General features: G+C 46.1%; 1 protein-coding gene across 1 annotated transcript in view; it reads left to right on the top strand.

Annotated features, from left to right (window-relative positions):
• Positions 1-23966, top strand: part of LOC119353968 (ATP synthase subunit a-like) — a 51603-nt gene extending 27637 nt beyond the window's left edge. The window contains exon 2 of the mRNA XM_037620673.1: positions 22648-23966. Coding sequence (XP_037476570.1) covers positions 22648-23693 — 1046 coding nt within the window. The 3' untranslated portion in view covers positions 23694-23966. The remainder of the gene's footprint in view (positions 1-22647) is intronic.
• Positions 23967-25857: the final 1891 nt, after the last annotated feature.

The raw sequence follows: 25857 nt of genomic DNA, 5'->3' as shown, positions 1-25857 counted from the left end.
CCTGATCTAGATCTGGAATTTGCCTCGGTTGACTTTTGCCCCGAAACCCTAATTATCTTGCTATGTTCATTGCATCATAACTTTGCATCCGTAGCTCCGATTTGGGCATATAGCATATCAAAATGTTCATCTCAGAGAGTACATCATTTCATTCCATTGCATCATTTTCTTTTGAGTTCATCTTGATGCCAGAAATGCTATTAGAAGAGGGCTACTTGAGATATTTGTCAGATCTGCTACTCCATTTGCATATTTGTCATTTTTGCCATGATTATTGTGTGCATAATATGCCCATGAGCTCTACATATGTTTTGTTAAGGGTTTTGCCATCTTTCCAGAGGTGTAACCCATGTATTTTTTTGATGTGTGTGGTGACTAGCACAAGCTTGCAAAGTGAGGCACTTGTTAGTGCTGATTTCAAGGACTTACCATTTCCACTAAGTCCTTGAGCTGTTTATCTCATGTTGCCATATGTTTATGTTGTTTCCTAGTGATCCGTGCCTAATTTGAGCATGATCAGTAAGGATGTTTTGTTAATCTTGTAATGCTCTATCCATCCATGTCTTTGTTTGCAATTATGGAGCAACCTACCTTGAGTCAATTGAGCTCTACTTTTGCTACTTCGTGAATCTGGGCAGATTGTCTACTTGTTAGCGATTTTGCTGATGATGTTGTAGTTGATCCATGCATGCTATGTTATTGTTCTTGCCATGTCTAGCTTGCATTTTGTGTATTCTTGATGGGTGTATGCTTAGCTTGTCATGACTTGCTCCGTAGTGAGTGCATCGAGCTCGTAAACATGCCTACTTGATATCTGTTTTCAGCATGCTCCTGTTTTCACTAAGTCTGAGAACTGATTATGTTTTTGCCATGTTCACATGCTTGCAATTGTATTTTCTAATCCCTTTTGGCTCAAGGTCACTAAGGGACTTTTGTTAAGCTCTTTGAGTATCTCCATGCCATGCTTTACTTTGCCATATTCATGGTCTATAGCATGTAGTTTTGTTGCTCCGAAGAGTGCTACCTGATCTGAAATTCCAGACAAGTGTTAATTTCACTAAGTCTGAAATCTGTTTGCCATATGCATTTTTGCCATGCTTGTTTGAACCTGTTAATGGATGAATTGGCCATAGCTCAGTGCTAGACTTTTGTTAAGAATCTTGAATTCATCCCTGCCATGTATTGTTTTGCCATGTTTGGGTGTTGTATCATGTTCATCTCATTGCATTTAGATGGCTACTTGCTGTAAATCGTAGACCGGTGTCATATTTGAATTGCTTGCCATTTCCAAACCGTAACTCCGATTCCGGCGTTCTTTATATCGTTTTCAAGCGATTTCATCTCACCTTTCCAGTGGCACACTTGGATTTCCATGTTGAGGCCAGGTTCATGCATCCCTTGTCAAATCTTGCATATGCATCCCGCATCGCATCCCGCATAGCATATCATCTTTGCATCATACTGTTTGAGCTTTGCACGTGGTTGATTGTGTCCTTGTTGCTTGTTTGTCTTGTTTGGTTAGAGCCGGGAGACGAGTTCGCTAACAAGGAGCCCATTGAGTTTGCTTTCGAGGATCCAGTCAACTATGACAACTTTGCAGGCAAGATGATCATACCCTCGAAATCACTACTATCTTTGCTATGCTAGATTGCTCGCTCTTTTGCTATGCCAATGCTACGATGCCTACCACTTGCTTTCAAGCCTCCCAAATTGCCATGTCAAACCTCTAACCCACCTTGTCCTAGCAAACTGTTGATTGGCTATGTTACCGCTTTGCTCAGCCCCGCTTATAGCATTGCTAGTTGCAGGTGAAGATTGGAGGTCGTTCCTTGTTGGAACATTTATTTACTTGTTGGGATATCATTATATTATCTTGTTATTTTAATGTATCTATATACTTGGTAAAGGGTGGAAGGCTCGGCCTCTCGCCTAGTGTTTTGTTCCACTCTTGCCGCCCTAGTTTCCGTCATATCGGTGTTATGTTCCCGGATTTTGCGTTCCTTACGCGGTTGGGTTATAATGGGAACCCCTTGATAGTTCGCCTTGATTAAAGCTTTTCCAGCAATGCCCAACCTTGGTTTTACCATTTGCCACCTAGCCTTTTTCCCTTGGGTTTCCGGAGCCCGAGGGTCATCTTATTTTAACCCCCCCCCCCGGGCCAGTGCTCCTCTGAGTGTTGGTCCAACTCGTCAGCCGCCGGTGGCTACCAGGGGTAACTCTGGGCTGGCCTACCGGAAGTTTAGACAATCTAAGTGTGCCCTGAGAAAGAGATATGTGCAGCTCCTATCGGGATTTGTCGGCACATTCGGGCGGTATTGCTGGTCTTGTTTTAACCTGTCGAAGTGTCTTGAAGAACCGAGGTACCGAGTCTGATCGGAACGTCTCGGGAGGAGGTCTATTCCTTCGTTGACCGTGAGAGCTTGTCATGGGCTAAGTTGGGACTCCCCTGCAGGGTTTTGAACTTTCGAAAGTCGTGCCCGCGGTTATGGGCAGATGGGAATTTGTTAATGTCCGGTTGTAGATAACTTGAACCTTAACTTAATTAAAATGAATCAACGATGTGTGTTACCGTGATGGCCTCTTCTTGGCGGAGTCCGGGAAGTGGACACGGTGTTGGAGTAATGCCTGCGCAGGTTGTTCTCTAGTTTCTCGCTCGCGCTTTGCCTCCTCTTCTCGCTCTCTTTTGCGAACAGGATAGCCACCATATTTGCTAGTCGGTTGCTGCAGCTCCACATATATTTACCTTGCCTTACCTATAAGCTTAAATAGTCTTGATCGCGAGGGTGCGAGATTGCTGAGTCCATGTGGCTCACAGATTACTATTACACCAGATGCAGGGCCTGATGATTCCGCTCCAGGTGACGCGCTTGAGCTCAAGTGGGAGTTCGACGAGGACTCTCAACGATACTATGTTTCTTTCCCTGATGATCAGTAGTGGTGCCCAGTTGGGGGTGATCGGGACCGTGTCGCATGTTGGGTTATCTTTTATTTTGGCGCCGTAGTCGGGCCATGAGTGTTTGGATGATGTAATGTTATTTATGTACCTTGATTGATGTGGCGAGTGTAAGCCAACTATGTTATCTCCCCTTTATTATTATATTACATGGGTTGTTGTAAAGATTACCTTACTTGCGACATATGCCTTCAATGCGATTATGTCTCTAAGTCGTGCCTCGACATGTGGGAGCTATAGTCGCATCGAGGGTGTTACATAGTACCTGGATTATCATGTGAATCTCAACATGTTACTCTAAAATTAATTTTGTTGGGTTTTGTTAATGATGATGCTTAATTGGGACTGAGAATGCTGTCAACCATTCTCAATGTTTAACAACTACCATGATAGTTAAATAAAATTTATTCCTTTGTAGTAGGGAAAATTGGCTTTACGCAAAACTGTAACCATAGAGCTTTCCACCAGCCAAATATGCATATAGATTAGCCTATTTCATTCCATTACTCTCTATGTGTTATTTTGCCAACATATTCCATGTGCTGACCCGTTTCGGGCTGCAACGTTAATGTTGCAGACTTTTCAGACGACGATTAAGGTGTTTTAGGTCGTGGTTCTATACTCAGTGATGTCGTTGGAGTTGATGGACTCACTTATCTTCCAAGTCTTCCGCTGTTATCGTTATTAGATGGCCTTAAGCCATAGCTATTGTAATAAGTTCTCTTTTGAGACACTCGATGTAATAAGTGTGTGATTGCTACTCTGTTATAAATCCTTCAAGTACTGTGTGGTGTCAGCATTACTGATCCAGGGATGACACCTGAGCACAGAGATTGGACTGTTTGAGGTCTGGTCGCTACAAGATGGTATCAGAGCCCACGCTGACTGTAGGACACGACCACTAAGCTAAAGACCTAGATCACTACTCACTATCTTCTCTTTCTGACTTCTCATCTTTTCTACTCTTTTAGGATGGCGGATGCAAGGAACAAGTTCACGCAACCGGATGAAGATACACCCTTTGGACGTCACTTGAAGGAAGTCACTAGATACCTGAACATAGGAGTACCAAGCTTCACCGGAACCTACAACGCCACTTTACCTGCAGAAGAGCGTTGGATGATTCAAGATCAAGTTCCAGGAAGGACGTTCATGCCAGTCAATGAGCCCATAGAGTTTTCTTTTGATGCACCAACCTGGAGTCTAGGAAAGAGCATGGCAGCTCACATCGCCATGGGACGTATTGGAGAAGTCTACCGCAATGATCTCAAGGATACTATCTACCAGATTTGTGGGCGCCTAGATGAGCACTGGGAGATGATCAGCAGCAGGAAGGATAGATCAGTTGAAGCTTTTATCCAGGAGTTAAACTAGCACATTCGACGTCAGGAGAACCAGATGTGCGCCGACATGATAGATCTGAAGAAGGCAAGGACAAGAATCAAGGAACTGGAGGAAGAACTCAAGGCTACACGTGAAGATTATGAAGAGGAAATAGAAGTATTAGTGGAGAAGAATGACGATCTGATCAAGAAGATCGGAATATTTATGGGAGGCCCTACACCAGTAGAAGAAGACGAAGAACCCAAGGAGATTCTCCCAGAAGACTACATCATCATCGACGACACCGACTCGGATCCAGATGATAGCGATGATGACTATGTTGATGAAGCTGGAGCAGATATAATGGAGTCTGCAACCGAAGAATATTTCTAGTAGACCACCTCATCAGTAGTAGTAGTCCACCATGTAAATATAGTAGTCCGAGCACTTTTGCGATAGTTAGATCGATTGTATGCCCTTGTTTGATTGATTGAATGAAGTGAATTGTTTGCTTTTGCCTCATGTGCATATGGGTAGTGTTTTCTCTTTAGACCCCGTCTATTCTTAAATCTCATCTTTTCTAAACCCTCAGATGCCTCCGAGACGTGACCCTGGATTTACCTTCCCACTGGAGCTCACCCAGTTGATCCAGCAGCAGAACACCTTGATGCAGTTGCTAGTCCAGAATTAGAATCAGGGGAACAACAACAACAACCCACCACCACCACGACCACCTGTTGATCACTTAGCCCGTTTCCTTAGGCTGAATCCGCCGGTGTTTTCCAGTAGCACCGAGCCGATAGTAGCAGATGATTGGCTCCGCAAGACAGCTAGAGAGTTGACCACCGCAGGATGCACAGATGCGGAAAAGGTGAAGTTTGCCGCACATCAGCTTGAAGGACCCGCAACATCATGGTGGGAGAATTTCACAGCCACTTTCCCTGTTGACACTATCACATGGGACCAGTTTCAGCAGGCTTTTCGACCTGCCCATGTTTCAGCAGGAGCTATGGCCATGAAGAAGCGAGAGTTTCGCAACTTGCGCCAAGGAGGACGGACAGTTGGCCAGTATGTGGAGGACTTCAGTAAATTAGCACGTTATGCCCCAAATGACGTTGCTACGGATGCAGCTAAGCAGGAGAAGTTTCTGGAAGGACTGAATGATGAGTTGAGCATGCAGTTGATGGTAGCCACCTTCAACAACTACTAGGAGTTGGTAGATCGTGCTCTCATGATTGAAGGGAAGCAGCAGCAGATTGAGAATTGCAAGAGGAAGTATGGACAAGGGAAGCACACTTCAGGAGCTCAGCAGAAGCCACATTTTACCCCTAGAGCGGGAGGACATTTTCAGCATACCCATGGAGGAGGTAGCTCGCACAATCACAATGGCACCAAGAATGGTAATGGGAATGGAGGAAGCAATGGACAGAACCGCACCAACCCATCGACCCCAACCAAGAGAGACCTGAGCCAAGTCACTTGTTTTAAGTGCCAGAAGACCGGACATTATGCCAATGAATGTCCTGAATTACAGGATGGTAATGGCAATGGAAGCTCTAGGAAGAAGCCGAACCCTTTCAACAGGGGACAGGTGAAGAACGTTAACGTGGAGGAGGTTGAAGAGCAGCCGGATGCAGTAATCGGTAAGTTTTTGGTTAAGTCATTTACTGCACTCGTTCTTTTTGATACCGGTGCATCGCATTCATACATATCAGGGGGATTTGTGGATAAGTATAACCTACCCACCAAAGTTCTTAGAACACCTATGTTAGTAAGCTCACCAGGAGCGGAGTATATGGCTAGCCAAGGATGTTTTCAAGTGCCATTAAGTATAGGTAGGCATGTGTTCCCCTCAGATTTGATAATATTGGAATCACAAGGTTTGGATGTAATTCTGGGTATGGATTGGTTGTCGTTGTATGGAGGAAACATCGATTGCGCCAGTAAGTCGATCTTGCTTACCACCCCAGAAGGGAGAAGGATCAAGTATGTATCCCGGCATGTGCCGAAGAGGACTCAAGTAAATTGTTTAACAGGACTTGTGTAGGAGGAAGTACCAGTAGTGAAGGATTTCCCCGAAGTATTTCCAGAAGAGTTGTCAGGCATGCCACCGGATAGAGATATTGAGTTTTTGATTGAGCTTTTGCCAGGCACAGGGCCAATATCAAAGAGACCATATAGGATGCCCGCAAAGGATTTGGTGGAGATTAAGAAGCAAATTAAGGAGTTACTGGATAAAGGATATATTCGCCCAAGTTCTTCGCCTTGGGGATCGCCAGTACTTCTAGTGGAAAAGAAGGATGGATCATTAAGGATGGTTGTTGATTATCGAGGTTTGAATGAAATAACCATCAAGAACAAGTACCCACTACCAATGATCAATGATCTGTTTGATCGATTACAAGGAGCTAAGGTATTTTCCAAGATCGATCTGCGATCAGGATACCACCAGTTGAAGATTCGAGAACAGGATATACCTAAGACAGCTTTTACCACCAGGTATGGGCTGTACGAGTATACCGTTATGTCATTTGGTCTGACTAACGCACCTGCATATTTTATGAACATGATGAACAAAGTGTTTATGGAGTTCTTGGATAAGTTCGTCGTAGTGTTCATTGATGATATCCTGGTTTACTCAAAAAATGAAGAGGAGCATAAGGAGCATTTGCGTTTGATTCTTGGAAAGCTCAGAGAACATCAATTATATGCCAAGTTTAGCAAATGTGAGTTTTGGTTGAAGGAAGTTGGATTTCTCGGACACGTTATATTGGGAGAAGGTATAGCAGTTGATCCCACTAAAGTTGATATTGTGACCAATTGGGAAGCCCCAACAACAGTTGGAGAGATCCGGAGTTTTCTTGGACTCGCAGGATACTACCGGAGGTTTATTGAGAATTTCTCAAAGATTGCAAAGCCTATGACGGAGTTGTTGAAGAAGGATACCAAATTCAAATGGACTGAGGAATGTGAGGCTAGTTTCCAGGAGTTGAAGAAATGTTTGGTTACCTCACCAGTGTTGATTTTACCGGATCAGACCAAGGATTATGAGGTGTATTGTAATGCTTCACGTCGAGGACTTGGAGCAGTGCTTATGCAGGAAGGAAGAGTTGTTTCATATGCCTCACGACAACTTAAGCCCCATGAGTTGAATTATGCTATGCATGATTTGGAATTAGCAGCCGTAGTGCATGCATTGAAGACTTGGAGACATTTTCTGATTGGAAACCATTGTGAGGTGTACACGGATCACAAGAATTTGAAGTATATTTTCACACAGAAGGAGTTGAACCTCAGACAAAGGTGATGGTTGGAGCTCATCAAGGATTATGATATGAAATTGCATTATCACCCCGGAAAGGCTAACGTAGTAGCTGACGCGTTAAGCTGTAAGAGCCATGTTAACACCCTAATGACGGGAGATTTACCAAGGGAGTTAGCCGAAAATCTTCGAGAGTTATGTTTGGAAATAGTTCCAAGATGCTATGTAGCAGCATTGGAGATTCAGTCTACTTTGATGGATAAGATCAGAGAAGCTCAAAAGACTGACAAGGAGATTGCTTCTATTAAAGAGAAAATGAGCAAAGCAAAAGCTAAGTGATTTCGTGAGGATGAGCACGATACCCTATGGTTTGAAGACCGTGTTTATGTGCCTAATGATTCGGAGACCAGGAAGTTAATTTTACAAGAGGCCCATGATTCATCGTATTCGATTCACCCAGGAAATACCAAGATGTATTTGGATTTGAAGGATATTTTCTGGTGGACCGGAATGGAGAAGGATATTGCGGAATATGTAGCAGTTTGTGATGTATGTTAGAGAGTGAAGGCAGAGCATCAGAAGCTAGCAGGATTGCTACAGCCATTGCCGATACCTGAATGGAAGTGGGATAAGCTAGGCATGGATTTTATCACAGGATTGCCCAGAACACGTTCAGGCTATGACTCGATATGGGTTGTAGTCGATCGTTTGACAAAGGTAGCTCATTTCATTCTAGTGAAGACTACCTATACCAGTGCAAAGTTGGCAAAGATATACATGACTAGAATCATTTGTCTGCATGGAGTTCCAAGGAGCATAGTATCAGATAGAGGAACCCAATTTACCTCAAAGTTCTGGAATCAGTTGCATGAAACTTTGAGTACCAGACTGGAGTTTAGCACAGCTTTCCACCCACAGACAGATGGACAGACCGAGAGAGTCAATCAGATTTTGGAGGATGTGCTAAGAGCTTGTGCGCTAGATTACGGATCTAGCTGGGACGAGAATTTGCCATATGCAGAGTTCTCTTACAACAACAGCTATCAATCCAGTTTGAAGATGGCCCCTTTCGAAGCCTTGTATGGAAGGAGGTGCAGGACCCCATTGTCTTGGGATGAAGTTGGAGAACGCCAGTTGTTTGGACCGGATCTGATAAAGGAGTCAGAACAGAAGGTGAAATTGATTCGCGATAGGCTCAAGGTAGCTCAATCCAGGCAGAAGAGTTATGCAGATTCTAAACGCAAGGAGATAGTTTACGAAGTCGGAGACCGAGTTTATCTTCGAGTATCACCACTTCGAGGAGTTAAGCACTTTGGAGTTAAGGGAAAGTTAGCGCCACGTTTTGTAGGCCCATACAAAGTTTTGGAGCATATGGGAGAAGTAGCCTATAAGTTGGAATTACCCGAAGGATTGTCAGGAGTTCACGACGTGTTCCACGTATCCCAGTTGAAGAAGTGCCACGCAAAGATGGCTGATATACCGCTGAGAGATACAGTACCACTGAAAGCAATTCAGTTGGACAGTGATTTGACCTATGAGGAGAAACCAGTTAAGATTCTAGAGTATGCCAGTCGAGTCACCCGCAGTAAGGTTATCAAGTTTTGCAAGGTTCAGTGGAGCCACCACACGAAGGATGAAGCCACCTGGGAGCGAGAGGAAGATTTGCTGAAGGCCCACCCTCACCTATCTTCTAGCCAACCCGAATCTCGAGGGCGAGATTCATCTTAAGGGGGGTAGGTTTGTAACATCCCAAATTTTCAATTTGAAATGTTATACATTAGATCATCATTGCATTTTGGTTGATCCTAGAAATTTCACGCAACTCAAGGACCCTCAGAGAGAGTTGGGGATTTCATTATTTTCATATTTGAGTTGTCTCAAATTTTGAAAATAGGATCATTTGATTTTATTTATTTTATCTTCAATTATTTCTATTATAAAAATTATGAGAGAGGGAATAAAATGACTTTCTCAAAATAAAGAAATATTGGGGATTTAATAAAAAATCAAATAAGATTTTATTTGGTTTTATTTGCTATTTTATTTGAATTTAGGAAAAATGTGCGTTTTTCAAAATTGCATTTTGTCACACCCTAGCTAGTTCATGCATTAGAGTGATTGCATCATGTCTAAATTTCCCAGAAAGATGAAATGGGGATGATAGAACCCCCAGCACCCCCTGGAACAACTAGGGTTTACTAAAAACTTTTTCAATGAACCTGAAATGCCCTTCTAAAAAGTCCACCCATTTTGTTTTGGGTTAAAACCTTTGACAAAAATGGTGAACATTTTCCTAGGACATCTTAAGGTCATTGGATTAACTCATATAGTATTTGCATTTGGGCATTTAAATGCTATAAAATATTTTAAATGCTCAAATAATCATAAACTAAAATGTTTACTGTTGGATTTATTCTAAGTAGTAGCCATGATTAATTTTATGATTTTTGGAAATGCCCTGGCATTTTTAATAAAGCCCTAAAGTTACAGAAATAATAGAAAATAAATAAAAAAAGAAAACAGAGAGAGAGAGAGAAAACCACCTAGGCCTTCTTACCTGGCACGCATGTAGCCCAAGTGGCCGGCCCAGCACGGCCCAGTCCATCTGGCCGTGCCAGTCGTCCCCTTCCTTGGGACAGAAGGACGACGGGCGCGTGCTCGACGCGCACGCACCGCCGTGCGCCACCTCCTACTTGCCGCTTCGTCGCTGGACGGGCGGTACAACCTCCACGTCGCGCCCCGACCCCCTGGACACCTCACACTTCCCCCTGCTCTCTCCCTCGCTCCCCCGATGCCATGGCCGACGTAGCCGCCGCCGTCTCACCGCCATAGCCGTAGCCACCGTCGTCTCTGCATCGCCCCGCCCTACCGTGTCCACAAGCTCCGCCGCATCTCCCTCGACCTCCTCGTTGAACTACGCAACGCCGGAAGCCCTGCAATGCCTTCCTCGACCTCTTCTTCAACCTTCGGGCTTAGAGATCGCCGGCGACCCCGCGCTCGACTCGCTGCCTCCCCGAGCTCTCCGAGGCCATCGCTGCACTCACCGTGAGCTCCTCTTTCTTCTCCCCCTAGCCACGTCGCTCGAGCTGCCCCCTAACCCCGTTGGCCATCACGGCCGAGAGCTCGGCTCCGCCAGCCATGTCGCCGTCGCGGCCACAGACGCGTAATCTCGAAACCGAGCGCGTCACCGCACTCACCACGTCCCCGGGAGCCGCAGCACCGCTCTGCATATCCTGTCGTGCCTCCTAGCGATGACCCTGAACTCGTTCGAGCTCCGGCAGCCGCCAACGTCGTCGCCGGCGTCTTTTCCGACCACCCCGAGCCCAAACACCACCACCACTAGATGCGGACAAGTCTCCTCGTCATGTAGAGCCTCTCCGCCGCGCAAATGGTCGCCTGTGGGCGTTTTCCGAAGCCCTCCGCCGCGTCTGTATTCGCCGGCGTCAAACCGCCGGCGAGTTGACCTTGTTTGACCAGGGGTTTAACTCCCCTTGGTCAATGACAGGTGGGCCCAGAGCCTTGCTAATTTTAGCTTAGCACTAATTAATTTTTAGTTAATCCAATAGGTCACTGACATGCGGGCCCAGGCCCCATTGACAGTTTGGTTAGTATTAACTTAACCCTGTTAATTAGTTGTTTCACCGACATGTGGGTCCCACCAGTCAGGTTTGACCTGGACTGGCGCCTTTGACCCGCTGACGTCACAGTGACACAGTTATTTATTTTCTAGATTTTTTCTTATATAGGAAATTCCAGAAAATAGCCAAAACTTCTAAAAATCATAGAAAATCAACCATAGCTCCAAATCAAACAAATTATATATGAAAAATGATCAGAAAAATTCATTCTTTCCATCTGTAATGGTTTCATGCATGAAAAAAATACTATAACCTTGTTGTTTAGGTGAAAAAAGCTAATACACTTATAATGCATAAGAACTTAAGCTTCCATTTGAATCAAAGATTCAAATGGACCCATTTCAACTTGTTTCACATTATATTAGGCAGGACACCTCATTTTGCCATGTCATAGCATGCATCATATTGTTGCATATTGCCATGTGTTGACTATATTCTGTGGTGTCTTTCGTGGTAGGTTCTGCCTCCGAGGATATCTCCGAGTATCCAACTGAAGGGCAGTACCCTACTACTACTCCATCAGGCAAGCAGCCCCATTGATCATATCGATACAATCCCATGTTCTCGCCTCTGCTCTCGTTTACTGCATTAAGACAACAATGTTTCAAACTGCTGTGTGCTACGGTAGTTGAACCCTTATCCTTTGCATGACCTGTCATTGCCACAGTAACTAGATGAAACCCACTAGCATGTGTAGGAGTTAATTGAGCCATGTATGTGTTTCCTACCTTGCTATGCCTGCTATGCTTAGAGTTGGGTTAGGTCTTGTTCATCTGGGTGATGGGCTAGAGTGAAATGATTATGTTGGTAATGTGAGGGATGTGTTGAACATGTTGAACATGGTGGGTTGTTTCATTGAGGTCGTCCATAAGAACTGAGATCTGTATGCGTGATTTAAGATTCAGCTACTATCACACATTGGGCCCTGAAATATGACCCCGCTCGACTTACTGACCCCTGTTGTCCTCTGTCCAGGAGTTGCAACTAGTTTCTGGTGTTTGTAGGTTATGTGTTGGCGGCCGTGCGTAGCGCTGACCCTAGGGGTGGGCTATGATGCGGTAGATACACCGTGGCACGGTGTACCGAGTCGCCCGTTTGGTGTCTCGGGAACCCTGCACACATCGTTTGGGGCCGTTGAGGACACCCCGGCCGGATTTCCTTGCGGATGGAACCCGAATAGGCGATAAACCTGGACTAGAGACTTGTGTGGTTAGTCAGGTCGTGGTCTACACCCACGTCGGCTTTCGCTTGAAGTCTGCCGAGCACATGTCGTGTGCAGACGCTAATTGGTGGAAACATGTGTGACGAAGTACAACCCTGCAGGGTATAAAACTATTCGAATAGCCGCGTCCGCGGTAAAGGACTACTTGGTTGCCTATACAGTGCATAGACAAGTTAATGGTTACTACTAAAAGACTCAAGATAAGTGTGAGTACCGAGGATGGCCCTCTCGTAGGATGACGAGGGAGGATCCCCGGTGGAGTATTGTGTTGGTGATTAGTGGACTCGTGTGCGAAAACTATTTTTCTAGTGGTGTCTGTAGGATAGCTTAGCCAAGAGTCAAAGCTGGCTTGCTGCAATAACTCCACCACCTTCTTGAGAATGAGCGTGTATAGTAGGTTCTGTTGTAAGACTTGCTGAGTACCTTTGTACTCATGTTGCTTTAATTACTGTTTTCAGACGACAACACCGCCCCCTCCGATGGGTTTTATGTAGACCTCGACGTCGATGAGTACCTTGCCACCCAGGTGGTGATCCTGGCCATGGAGGGCCTATGTAGATAGACAGGCTTCGACAAGCCTTCTTTCTTTCTAGTGTCTGTACTCAGACTATTTGCTTCCGCATGTGCTTGTATGCTTGTATGACTTGAGTGTCGGGTCATGTGACCCCTGCCTGTATGAACATGTTATGTATGGCTCTCTAAAGCCTTTAAATAAAGTACTTGAGTTGTAGAGTTTTGTTGTGATGCCATGTTGTATTTGCACATATCGAGCATATTGTGTGTATGATTGAAATGCTTGGTATGTGTGGGATCCGACAATCTAGTTGTTTATCCTTGGCAGCCTCTCTTATGGGGAAATGTAGTCTAGTGCTCCTCGAGCCATAGTAGTCCGCTACAGCCCGGTTCACCGGAGTCCTGCTAGCCCAGCACTACTGCTCAGGACACTTGACTGGCCGGCATGTGTTTCACTTCGTTCCTATGTCTGTCCCTTCGGGGAAACGTCACGCGGTGACATCAGAGTCCTGCCTAGCCTGCTACAGCCCGGGTTCCCCGGAGTCCTGTTAGCCCAGTGCTACAGCCCGGATTCACACGCTGTTGACCGACATGCTCGATGTGATTCATGTATGCCTGTCTCCATAGGTCTGTGCCGCTTTGGGTTCACGACTAGCCATGTAGGCCCGTGTTCTCTGTCATATGGATGCTAGCGACACTATCATATACGTGAGCCAAAAGGCGCTAACGGTCCCGGGCCATGGTAAGGCGACACCCGTGGGAATACCATGCGTGAGGCCACAATGTGATATGAGGTGTTACCGGCTAGACCGTTGTGACTTGGAATCGGGGTCCTGACAGCGTTGGCATCAGAGCCGGACTGCCTGTAGGTTTGTTAAGCCAAACTGGTCGATGTCGAGTCTAGAAATGCTTTAGTTATATGTAGGGGAATTGATTGTGGGAGGGAACATAAGGCTCTTTTACTCCTTTACCGTATGCCCTCTGATCTGAGTCATTCTCTTCTCATTCTACGTGGGTTAAGGACTAGGCTCTCTCCTTCTATCAGGTTCATGTGTTACTAATCCGTAGTAGCTTATAGGATTGTTGTTACAAGCCTCAGTACAGTTTCTACTACTTTTAGTATGTTGTCAGTTGAATCAGAACCTTGATATGATGTTGTTGAGTGGTATTGCAAATTGTTGTGGATGTCTCAAATCTTTTTCTGAGCATTTACAGCCGTTATGCTGTCTGATTTCCCCTAGAAAATTCTAATGCCTTTGCATTATTCTGTGCTTTCAGATGGCCACCCGTTCCCAGAACCAAGTGGTTCGTCTGACCCGGTGCCTCGATGTGCCCGGCCACATGGCCATGCTGGTTCGAGTGATGGTCGAGTTAGGCTATCGGTGGTATCCGGAATATACCGTCGAGGAGTAGTTCAGAGACTTCAACCAGAGCCAATACCTTTGTACCGTCAGGATATATCCCTCTTATCCTGGAGCCACTGAGCCCCTTCACTGTTCCTATGGACTTGGGGTCACTGTTGAGATGTCTGTGCAGGATGCAGCTTACTCAATGATGACTATCATTCGAGCGAGGACTGCCTTGCTTCAGAACACCGACTTCCGCTACATGCCAGCCGCACTTCCTGGAGCACAGGGGTACTATCAGGCTTTGTACTATGACTCTACACATGAGGAGTCACTGCTCCGCACCACTGCCGAGATTCTCGAGGACAAGGACCGCGAAAATCAGGCCTTGGTATGGAGCTTTTCCACACTCGTTCTGATCATTGGGCCACTTTGAGTCAGTTTGCACCTGCGGTGCAGGCGGGATACATGGACATGAGGGACCTGTACCCTGTATGGTCTGGATTGCCAGATTGTATGGAGTGGCGCGATGTAGGAGGCATCACCCCTCCTCGTGGTCCCCGTCTGCCACCGCCTGTGGGACCCAGGCCACATCCGAGTCCCTATGGTCCGCAGGCTCCGCAGGACCGTCTGTTCCCAGATGATCATGTTCCACTTCCAGGCTTTGGTGGTGACTTTTATGAGGATTACTACGGAGCCGTCTGAGCTAGTAGTAGTTTCACTAGTACTGTAATAGTTGTATTCTCCACAGTCCTGCGTGACCCGTGGGATACAACTTGGTGTGTCTCACGCTCCGGGGGTGTAGAAAAATAATGTATAGGAGCTTGGAATGCCTCCGATGAGATGTAATGTCTTTCACCGTAGTTGTACTCTAGCATGGGCTTGTACTAAACTATGTACGGTGTGTATGACCAATGGTATATATATGGCAGTTTCTATATTACCATGTCGTGCAATGAACATCTTAACATTCCATGTTATCCATTACATTCTGCACTTCCTTGCTAAGTTTGGGCCATCCTTGTCTAAACCGTTGTCTTGTTTTTCCTAGGATGGTCAACACCCGCAGCAACCCTGCTGCCCCGGAGCAGGGGGAAGCCAGTGCAGCTAGGGGTGAAAATCTGCTTCACCCGCCTTCTCTGGCCGAAGTTATGCTGGAGGCGGAAAGAAACAAGCATGAGACTAACCGCTTGCTGGAGCGGATTGAGCAGAACACTGCACGCCATCAGCGAAATGACTCAGTGTCAATCAATGACTTCATCAAGTTGTACCCACCAAAGTTTAATCATTCCGTCGAGCCCCTCGACGCGGATGACTGGCTCCGCAGCATCACACACAAGCTACGTTCTGCCAACGTAGCCGAAGCTGATAAGGTTACCTATGTTGCCTATCACCTCGAAGGCCCTGCTAGCCTTTGGTGGGAAAACTTTGAGGCTATGCGCCCGGTCGGCCAAATCACTACTTGGGCTGAATTCAATGAGGCTTTCCGTGAGCATCACATCCTGGAAGGTCTCATAGATCGTAAGAGGGAAGAGTTCTGCAATTTCACCCAAGGAAGACTGACTGTGGATGCATATAGTCATGAATTTGGGAATCTGGCACGATATGCTCCTGAAGAGGTATCCACCGACGCTAAGAAGCAGGCAAGGTTCCGCAAGGGACTTAGCCCCGAGCTTCGCCGCGATCTTCATCTGCACGAGTGCGCCTCCTTTCAGAAGTTGGTCAATAAAGCCATCAGTGCTGAGATAGGACAGTCTGACTATGACGCTTCACGCAAGCACTCTCGTGATTTTGGTTCTTCATCCGGCTATGGATCTCAGAAGCGCCGGGTGTGGATTCCAAGCACGGCACTGCCACCCAGGTTCATTCCGAGGCCATCCTTTGAGGCGCCTCGCCCCAACCAGCAGTTTGCACCGTCTAAGCCCTATGGTGGCCCCGCTGCTAATGCTGCTCCACGCCCCAATGTTGTGACATGTTTCAAGTGTGGAGAGCCGGGTCACTACAGTCGGGAGTGTCCTCAGAACAACAACCCCTATCAGTCTGGAAAGTCCGTTGGCCGTGGTAAGCCAGCGGGAAAGACCTTCTACGCCAAGCCAGCCACCACTGCACGTGGCCATGTCAACTATGTCTCAGCTGAGGAGGCTCATGATGATCCTAACGTCGTCCTTGGTAAGCTCCTTGTTAATTGCCATCCGGCATCTGTTCTTTTCGATACTGGAGCATCTCATTCATTCATATCTGAGAGCTATGCTCGATTGCATAACACGACATTCTGTGACATGCCCACTTCCATGGTAATTCAAACTCTGGGTTCCAAATGACAAACTTCTAGAGTAAGCCATGGGAATGAAATTCTTGTCGATAGACTTGTCTTCCTTGCATCTTTAATAGCTCTCAAGTCCTCGGACATAAACATCATCTTGGGTATGGACTGGATGTCAGCTCATTATGCTAAAATTGATTGTGCCACTAGAACCGTTCAACTTACTCACCCATCGGGCAAGACAGTCAATGTCTTAACTCGAGTGGCCAAGCGCCAGCTTTACTCCCTAAATGCCAACCCCCTTTCAGACCTTGAAGATATTCCGGTAGTCCGAGACTTTCCGAATGTCTTTCCAGAAGAACTGCCAGGTGTTCCACCTGACAAGGATGTCGAGTTTGTGATAGACCTTGTTCCAGGAACCGTTCCAATTTCTAGAAGACCCTATAAGATAACACCCTTAGAACTAGCTGAGCTTAAGAACCAACTCGATGAGTCCTTGAAAAAGGGTTTCATCCGTCCTAGTTCCTCCCCTTGGGCTTGCCCCGTCCTCTTCGTCAAGAAGAAGGATGGAACGGATCGGATGATTGTATATTACCGACCTGTCAACTTGGTCACTATCAAGAATAAGTATCCGCTTCCCAGGATCAACGATCTGTATGATCAACTCGCTGGATCCTTAGTCTTTTGCAAGATGAATTTGAGGTTGGGCTACCATCAAATCAAAATCAGAAACGGGGACATTCCCAAAACAGCCTTTGTTACTCGTTATGGCCAATACGAGTACACCGTTATGTCCTTCGGTTTAACCAATGCCCCAGCCACCTTCTCTCGGTTTATGAACTCGGTCTTCATGGAGTATTTGGATAAATTCGTCGTAGTATACCTCGATGACATACTCATCTACTCCAAGAATGAAGAGGAACATGCCGAACATCTAAGGCTGGTATTGACGAAACTTCGAGAGCATCGCCTTTATGCCAAATTCTCCAAGTGTGAATTTTGGTTGCCAGAAGTGACCTATATAGGCCATGTAATCTCTGATAAGGGTATTGCTGTCAATCTCGAGCGAGTTCAAGCCGTCCTTGATTGGACTCCACCTGTAACGGTCAAGCAAGTTCGGAGCTTCCTTGGCTTAGCGAGCTATTGCCGCCGCTTTGTCGAGAATTTCTCCAAGGTTGCTAAACCTCTAACTGAACTCCTCAAGAAAGATAAAAAGTTCGAGTGGACCCCACAGTGCGAGTTCAGCTTTCAGGAACTGAAAAGACGCCTGACAGCTGCTCCCATACTGGTACCACCAGATTTCTCCAAGGACTTTATTATCTATTGCGACGCCTCGCGACAAGGACTAGGTTGCATACTCATGCAAGATCGTCAAGTAATTGCCTATGCTTCACGGCAATTACACCCACATGAGGAAAATTATCCCACACATGATCTAGAGCTTGCAGCTGTAGTCCATGCACTTAAAACTTGGCGACATTACCTTCTCGGTAATCGTTGCGAGATCTTCACCGATCACCAAAGTTTGAAATATATCTTCACCCAACCGGATTTGAATCTCAGGCAAAGACGTTGGGTCGAGTGGATCTCGGATTACGACTTAGGAATAACTTACACCCTGGGCAAAGCCAATGTCATGGCTGATGCGCTAAGTCATAAATCCTATTGTAACAACCTGATGTTACAACAAAGTCAACCACTTCTCCATGAGGAATTTCGTAAGCTTAATCTTCACATTGTTCCTCGAGGATTCCTATCCACCCTGGTGGCGAAGCCTAACCTTACAGCTCAAATCATAGCTGCCCAGAAGCGTGATAAGGGCATATCCCGGATTAAGGAAAACATCGCTAGCGGAGTTGCTAAATGTTTTTCCATGGATGAGCGAGGTGTTGTTTTCTTTGAGAACCGCTTGGTGGTTCCCAAGAAACAACATCTACGCCAGTTGATTCTTAAGGAAGCTCATGTATCCCCTCTCACCATTCATCCCGGTAGTACTAAAATGTATCAAGACCTATGCCAGAGGTTTTGGTGGACTAGGATGCGACGTCTGTCTTCGTGTTAAAGTAGAGCATCAACGGCCTGCCGGCACCCTTAAACCTTTGGCTATTCCTGAGTCGTAAATCTTATCGTAACAACCTGATGTCATGGCTGATCTCGGATTACGACTTAGGAATAACTTACACCCTGGGCAAAGCCAATGTCATGGCTGATGCGCTAAGTCGTAAATCTTATCGTAACAACCTGATGTTACAACAAAGTCAACCACTTCTCCACGAGGAATTTCGTAAGCTTAACCTTCACATTGTTCCTCAAGGATTCCTATCCACCCTGGTGGCGAAACCTACCCTTACGCATCAGATCATCAAGGCACAGAAGGTAGATCCGGGAATCTCCCGTATTAAGAGAAACATTAAGAAAGGAGTCGCGAATTGTTTCTCCGTTGATGATCAAGGTGTCGTATACTTTGGAAACCGCTTAGTGGTTCCCAAAGCTCGAAACCTGAGGCGGCTGATTCTTAAGGAAGCTCATGAATCCCCTCTCACCATTCATCCCGGTAGTACTAAAATGTATCAAGACCTACGCCAGAGGTTTTGGTGGACTATGATGAAGAGAGAAATTGCTCAATACATTGCTAGCTGCGACGTCTGCCGTCATGTTAAAGCAGAGCATCAACGGCCTGCTGGCACCCTTCAACCTTTGGCTATTCCTGAATGGAAATGGGATAAAATCAGTATGGATTTCATTACTGGGTTTCCGAGGACCAAGAGAGGGAATAATGCCATCTTCGTCGTAATCGATCGTCTTTCCAAGGTGTCCCACTTTCTACCTGTTCATGAGAGTATCACCGCTAGCCAGCTAGCTGATTTATACATCTCTCGAATAGTGTCTCTTCCTAGTGTCCCATTGGAAATTAACTCAGACCGTGGGAGTCTCTTCACCTCTCGATTTTGGGGAAGTTTCCAAAATGCTATGGGAACTCGTCTCTCTTTTAGCACCGCCTTCCACCCTCAATCCAGTGGTCAAGTAGAGCGAGTAAATCAAATTCTGGAAGATATGCTCTGAGCTTCTGTCATCTTATTCGGAATGGATTGGGAGAAATGCCTTCCATTCGCGGAGTTTGCTTATAACAATAGTTATCAAGCTAGCTTGGGCAAAGCTCCTTTCGGAGTTCTCTATGGATGAAAATGTCGAACGCCTCTTAACTGGTCAGAAACCGGGGAAAGACAACTCTTTGGCCCGGATATGATTCAGGAAGCAGAAGAGCAGGTTCACGTTATTAGTGAGAAATTGAAAACAGTCCAATCTCGTCAAAAGAGCCAATATGATCGTAAACATAAGCTCATGACTTATGAAGTCGGTGAGAAGGCTTACCTTTGGGTTACTCCGTTAAAGGGAACCCATCGTTTCGGTATCAAAGGAAAATTGGCTCCTCGTTACATTGGACCCTTTCGCATTCTTGCCAAACAAGGAGAAGTTTCCTACCAATTGGAACTACCTCCGCATCTTTCCAGAGTTCACGATGTCTTCCACGTTTCTCAACTCAGGTGTTGCTTCGCGGATCCTATCCGTGGAGTGGACCATGAAACGCTTGATCTACAAGATAATCTCTCATATCGGGAATATCCCGTTCGTATCCTTGATCAAGCCGAGCGTACCACTCGACGCCATAACATCAAGTTTCTCAAGGTTCAATGGTCACACCATTCCGAAAAGGAAACCACTTGGGAAAGGGAGGATCGTCTTCGACTCGAGTACTCCACCTTCTTCCCAACATATCCTAAATCTCGGGACGAGATTCTTTTGAGTGGGGGTGAGTTGTCACACCCTAGCTAGTTCATGCATTAGAGTGATTGCATCATGTCTAAATTTCTCAGAAAGATGAAATGGGGATGATAGAACCCCCAGCACCCCCTTGGAACAACAAGGGTTTACTAAAAACTTTTTCAATGAAGCTGAAATGCCCTTCTAAAAAGTCCACCCTTTTTGTTTTGGGTTAAAACCTTTGACAAAAATGGTGAACATTTTCCTAGGACATCTTAAGGTCATTGGATTAACGCATATAGTATTTGCATTTGGGCATTTAAATGCTATAAAATATTTTAAATGCTCAAATAATCATAAACTAAAATGTTTACTGTTGGATTTATTCTAAGCAGTAGCCATGATTAATTTTATGATTTTTGGAAATGCCCTGGCATTTTTAATAAAGCCCTAAAGTTATAGAAATAATAGAAAATAAATAAAAACAGAAAACAGAGAGGCCAGGTAATGTGAGGGATGTGTTGAACATGTTTTGGTAAAGGTATCGATGAGAGGCCATGTAGGAGTACATGGTGGGTTGTTTCATTGAGGTCGTCCATAAGAACTGAGATCTGTATGCTGATTTAAGATTCAGCTACTACCACACATTGGGCCCTGAAATATGACCCCGCTCGACTTACTAACCCCTGTCGTCCTCTGTCCAGGAGTTGCAACTAGTTTCTGGTGTTTGTAGGTTATGTGTTGGCGGTCGTGCGTAGCGCTGACCCTAGGGGTGGGCTATGATGCGGTAGATACACCATGGCACGGTGTACCGAGTCGCCCGTTTGGTGTCTCGGGAACCCTGCACACATCGTTTGGGGCCGTTGAGGAAACCCCGGCCGGATTTCCTTGCGGATGGAACCCGAATAGGCGATAAACCTGGACTAGAGACTTGTGCGGTTAGTCAGGTCGTGGTCTACACCCACGTCGGCTTTCGCTTGAAGTCTGCCGAGCACATGTCGTGTGCAGACGCTAAGTGGTGGAAACATGTGTGACGAAGTACACCCCTGCAAGGTATAAAACTATTCAAATAGCCGCGTCCGCGGTAAAGGACTAATTGGTTGCCTATACAGTTCATACACAAGTTAATGGTTACTACTAAAAGACTCAAGATAAGTGTGAGTACCGAGGATGGCCCTCTCGTAGGATGACGAGGGAGGATCCCCGGTGGAGTATTGTGTTGGTGATTAGTGGACTCGTGTGCGAAAACTATTTTACTAGTGGTGTCTCATAGGATAGCTTAGCCAAGAGTCAAAGCTGGCTTGCTGCAATAACTCCACCACCTTGTTGAGAATGAGCATGTATAGTAGGTTCTGTTGTAAGACTTGTTGAGTACCTTTGTACTCATGTTGCTTTAATTACTGTTTTCAGACGACAACACCGCCCCCTCCGATGGGTTTTATGTAGACCTCGACGTCGATGAGTAACTTGCCACCGAGGTGGTGATCCTGGCCATGGAGGGCCTATGTAGATAGACAGGCTTCGACAAGCCTTCTTTCTTTCTAGTGTCTGTACTCAGACTATTTGCTTCCGCATGTGCTTGTATGACTTGAGTGTCGGGTCATGTGACCCCTGCCTGTATGAACATGTTATGTATGGCTCTCTGGAGCCTTTAAATAAAGTACTTGAGTTGTAGAGTTTTGTTGTGATGACATGTTGTATTTGCACATATCGAGCATATTGTGTGTATGATTGAAATGCTTGGTATGTGTGGGATCCGACAATCTAGTTGTTTATCCTTGGCAGCCTCTCTTATGGGGAAATGTAGTCTAGTGCTCCTCAAGCCATAGTAGTCCGCTACAGCCCGGTTCACCGGAGTCCTGCTAGCCCAGCACTACTGCTCAGGACACTTGATTGGCCGGCATATGTTTCACTTCGTTCCTATGTCTGTCCCTTCGGGGAAATGTCACGCGGTGACATCCGGAGTCCTGCCTAGCCTGCTACAGCCCGGGTTCCCGGGAGTCCTGTTAGCCCGGTGCTACAACCCGGATTCACACGCTGTTGACCGACATGCTCGATGTAATTCATGTATGCCTGTCTCCATAGGTTTGTGCCGCTTTGGGTTCACGACTAGCCATGTAGGCCCGTGTTCTCTGTCATATGGATGCTAGCGACACTATCATATACGTGAGCCAAAAGGCGCAAACGGTCCTGGGCCATGGTAAGGCGACACTCGTGGGAATACCGTGCGTGAGGCCGCAATGTGATATGAGGTGTTACCGGCTAGATCGATGTGACTTGGAATCGGGGTCCGAACATGCGCATGGGGAAAGCAATGATCCCGCATTTCTGGAATCCCTATTGGCTGATTTGGTGCAAAATGGAGAAAAAAGCGACACCCTCCAGTACGTAAAAAGAGTGGGGGAGAACCCAGGGGGAGAAGCCGCCCCAGCCAATCCTGGAGGAGAAGCCAATCCAGGAGGAGAAGCCGTCCCAGCCAATCCAGGAGAAACCAATCCAGGAGGAGAAGCCGTCCCAGCCAATCCAGGAGAAGCCGTCCCAGCCAATCCAGGAGAAGCCGTCCCAGCCAATCCAGGAGAAGCCGTCCCAGACAATGGGGATTTCGGGGGCGGCATTGGAGACTTTTTTGAAAGCCCATTGGATCAATTTGCCATTTACCCAATAATTGATCTTCATGTGGGCAACTTTTATTTTACATTTACAAATGCAGTCTTGTATATGCTGCTCACTGTCGTTTTGGTCGTTTTTCTGTTTTTTGTTGTTACGAAAAAGGGAGGTGGAAAGTCAGTGCCAAATGCATGGCAATCCTTGGTCGAGCTTATTTATGATTTCGTGCTGAACCTGGTAAACGAACAAATAGGTGGTCTTTCCGGAAATGTGAAACAAAAGTTTTTCCCTCGCATCTCGGTCACTTTTACTTTTTCGTTATTTCGTAATCCCCAGGGTATGATACCCTTTAGCTTCACAGTGACAAGTCATTTTCTCATTACTTTGGCTCTTTCATTTTCCATTTTTATAGGCATTACGATCGTTGGATTTCAAAGACATGGGCTTCATTTTTTTAGCTTCTTATTACCTGCGGGAGTCCCACTGCCGTTAGCACCTTTCTTAGTACTCCTTGAGCTAATCTCTTATTGTTTTCGTGCATTAAGCTTAGGAATACGTTTATTTGCTAATATGATGGCCGGTCATAGTTTAGTAAAGATTTTAAGTGGGTTTGCTTGGACTATGCTATTTCTGAATAATATTTTCTATTTCATAGGAGATCTTGGTCCCTTATTTATAGTTCTAGCATTAACCGGTCTGGAATTAGGTGTAGCTATATCACAAGCTCATGTTTCTACGATCTCAATTTGTATTTACTTGAATGATGCTACAAATCTCCATCAAAATGAGTCATTTCATAATTGAATAAAAACGAGGAGCCGAAGATTCTAGGGGGCTACAGCTGCGCTTTTGCAGCACTGAACATGGTTCCGGGTACTCAAGATATTGCGTTTGTGTTTGGAGAGGTGTAGATTGTAGATTCCAGCCGAGAAGACCAGGAAAAGATAAGGATAAAGAATGTCATATATCTCAGGAGCTAGATCACTTCCCGATGAACAAGTAAGAATTGCCTCAACAAAAATGGATGGAATTGGACCGAAAAAAGCCATTCAGCTTCGTTATCGATTAGGTATCAGTGGGAACATCGAGATGAATGAGTTAACTAAGTATCAGATCGACCAAATTGAACAAATGATAGCTCAAGATCATGTTGTTCATTGGGAATTGAAGAGGGGAGAACGAGCAGACATCGAACGATTAATTTCTATTTCTCGTTATCGTGGAATTCGTCATCAAGATGGATCGCCCTTACGCGGTCAACGAACTCATACTAATGCAAGGACTGCTCGCAAGCAAATTCGGAAATGAAAGAAGGCTATCGAAAGAACAAGCAACGGATTTCGCGCTCATCCCTTGCTAAAGCGCATACGTTTTCTTGCTCCTTGGTACTTGTCTGATCAATCACACTGTTCATTAGTTCACTTGATTTTTCGTTCGATGTCTTGAACCGCTTACTAATCACGTATACGTATAGTAGGCCCCCTTCGCCACTCCACGTCTGGCCCGTCTTGGTCTCGCTCACTTCGCCCGCCTATCGTATCGGCTCGGCTTCGTCCGTCAAGCGACAGCTTCTGCCTCTGACGGCTTCACTATCGCTCATGACTGGTAGTAGTTGTCTCTATGTAGTAGTCGGCCTTTGTTAAGCTTCGCCAGAAGCGACTAGTCGCTTCCCGAATGCCTCTTTCTTGTACTAATTAATGTGTATGGTCTAGTCTTTCCAATGCCTCCTTCCTTGCCGCCAACGCACGCTAGATGGAGAGTAAGCAAGCTACCTTGCTTGCATTGCATTCGTTAAACGGTAGCTTCCGCGCCCTTCCTGCCTGCTTCAATTGATGTGAATGATCGTGTCTTCGACATCAATTTCAGTCTGATTAGATATGTCATTGAAACAAATCTGTTTTGTCTCTGTTTTCTTTTCGGATGATGAGGATGAGCCAGCCGATCCTAACATAATTTTGGAGGAGCCGGACGACGAAGCCTTAAAATCAGATAAAGATGTCTCCGACGCGACCGGACTTCCACTAGATTTTTATAGGGGTCAGGAGGGAAAAGATATGTTGTTTTCTATCAGTCCCAAGCGGATACTCCCCAGCTTCCACGGTCCGCTTACCGAGCAAGAGATGCGGGAGGACCCAGGGCCAGAGCAAGTTGGGTTGGGGTATAGAGCCGTAAGCGCGGTGGGGGTGACAGAGGATGTGCTCGTACGGTTCATAGTTGGGTATCATATTCTCGTGGATTGTTGGGAACGTCCTCTATATTCGAAATATGCCTTTCTAGGAGCATTACGATCTGCAGCTCAAATGGTCCCTTATGAAGTCTCTATTGGTCTTATTCTTATTGTGCGCCTTGTGAGCACGTTTGGATCCGCGAAGGCAATCGCTCGGATCTTCCCCTAACCCAACCCGGGAACGGATCGGAGGGAACCGCAGCATGAGGAATGTCCGCGTCTCGTCGCAAGGCTCATTTTGAGTTTTGGGTCATAGGGCGGGCAGTGCAGTCCGGGGCACAAGGGTCCTGGTACTACCCAGGTGCGAAGAACCCCGGAGGCGACTGCAATGAGCAAAAATGTCACTCACCGGCCTAAACGACGAGCAAACACTCGAACGTGAGAGCAAGGGATCACCCAACGAATGGACGAGCTCCAAGGAGGGAGGAGAGAGGGAGGCAAGAACCATGCTTTCAGAGAAGTGGCGGTCCGAATCCACTCTGACAAAATAAAATAACAGACTAAGCCGTGCCGTAAGGGGGGCATTCTCCACACGGGACGGGGCCAAGGCCTTCATGTATGGGTGACAGATCGGCCATAGGAGTACTCCGGGATATACACCAGGGCAACTAATGTCGAGCATACGATGATGCCGCCCGTTTTCATTTCGTGAAAGTCCCCGACAGAGGAAAGGGCTGTAGGTGATGGCGCGTTCTGCTTCTTAGGGCGATGAAATCGTTCCTATGGGATCGTGCGTGGCAG

Source organism: Triticum dicoccoides, chromosome 1A (assembly GCF_002162155.2).
Source record: "Triticum dicoccoides isolate Atlit2015 ecotype Zavitan chromosome 1A, WEW_v2.0, whole genome shotgun sequence".
Lineage (NCBI taxonomy): Eukaryota > Viridiplantae > Streptophyta > Magnoliopsida > Poales > Poaceae > Triticum > Triticum dicoccoides.
The sequence above is the reverse complement of the archived record's forward strand: the minus strand, read 5'-3'. Positions and strand labels throughout refer to the sequence as shown.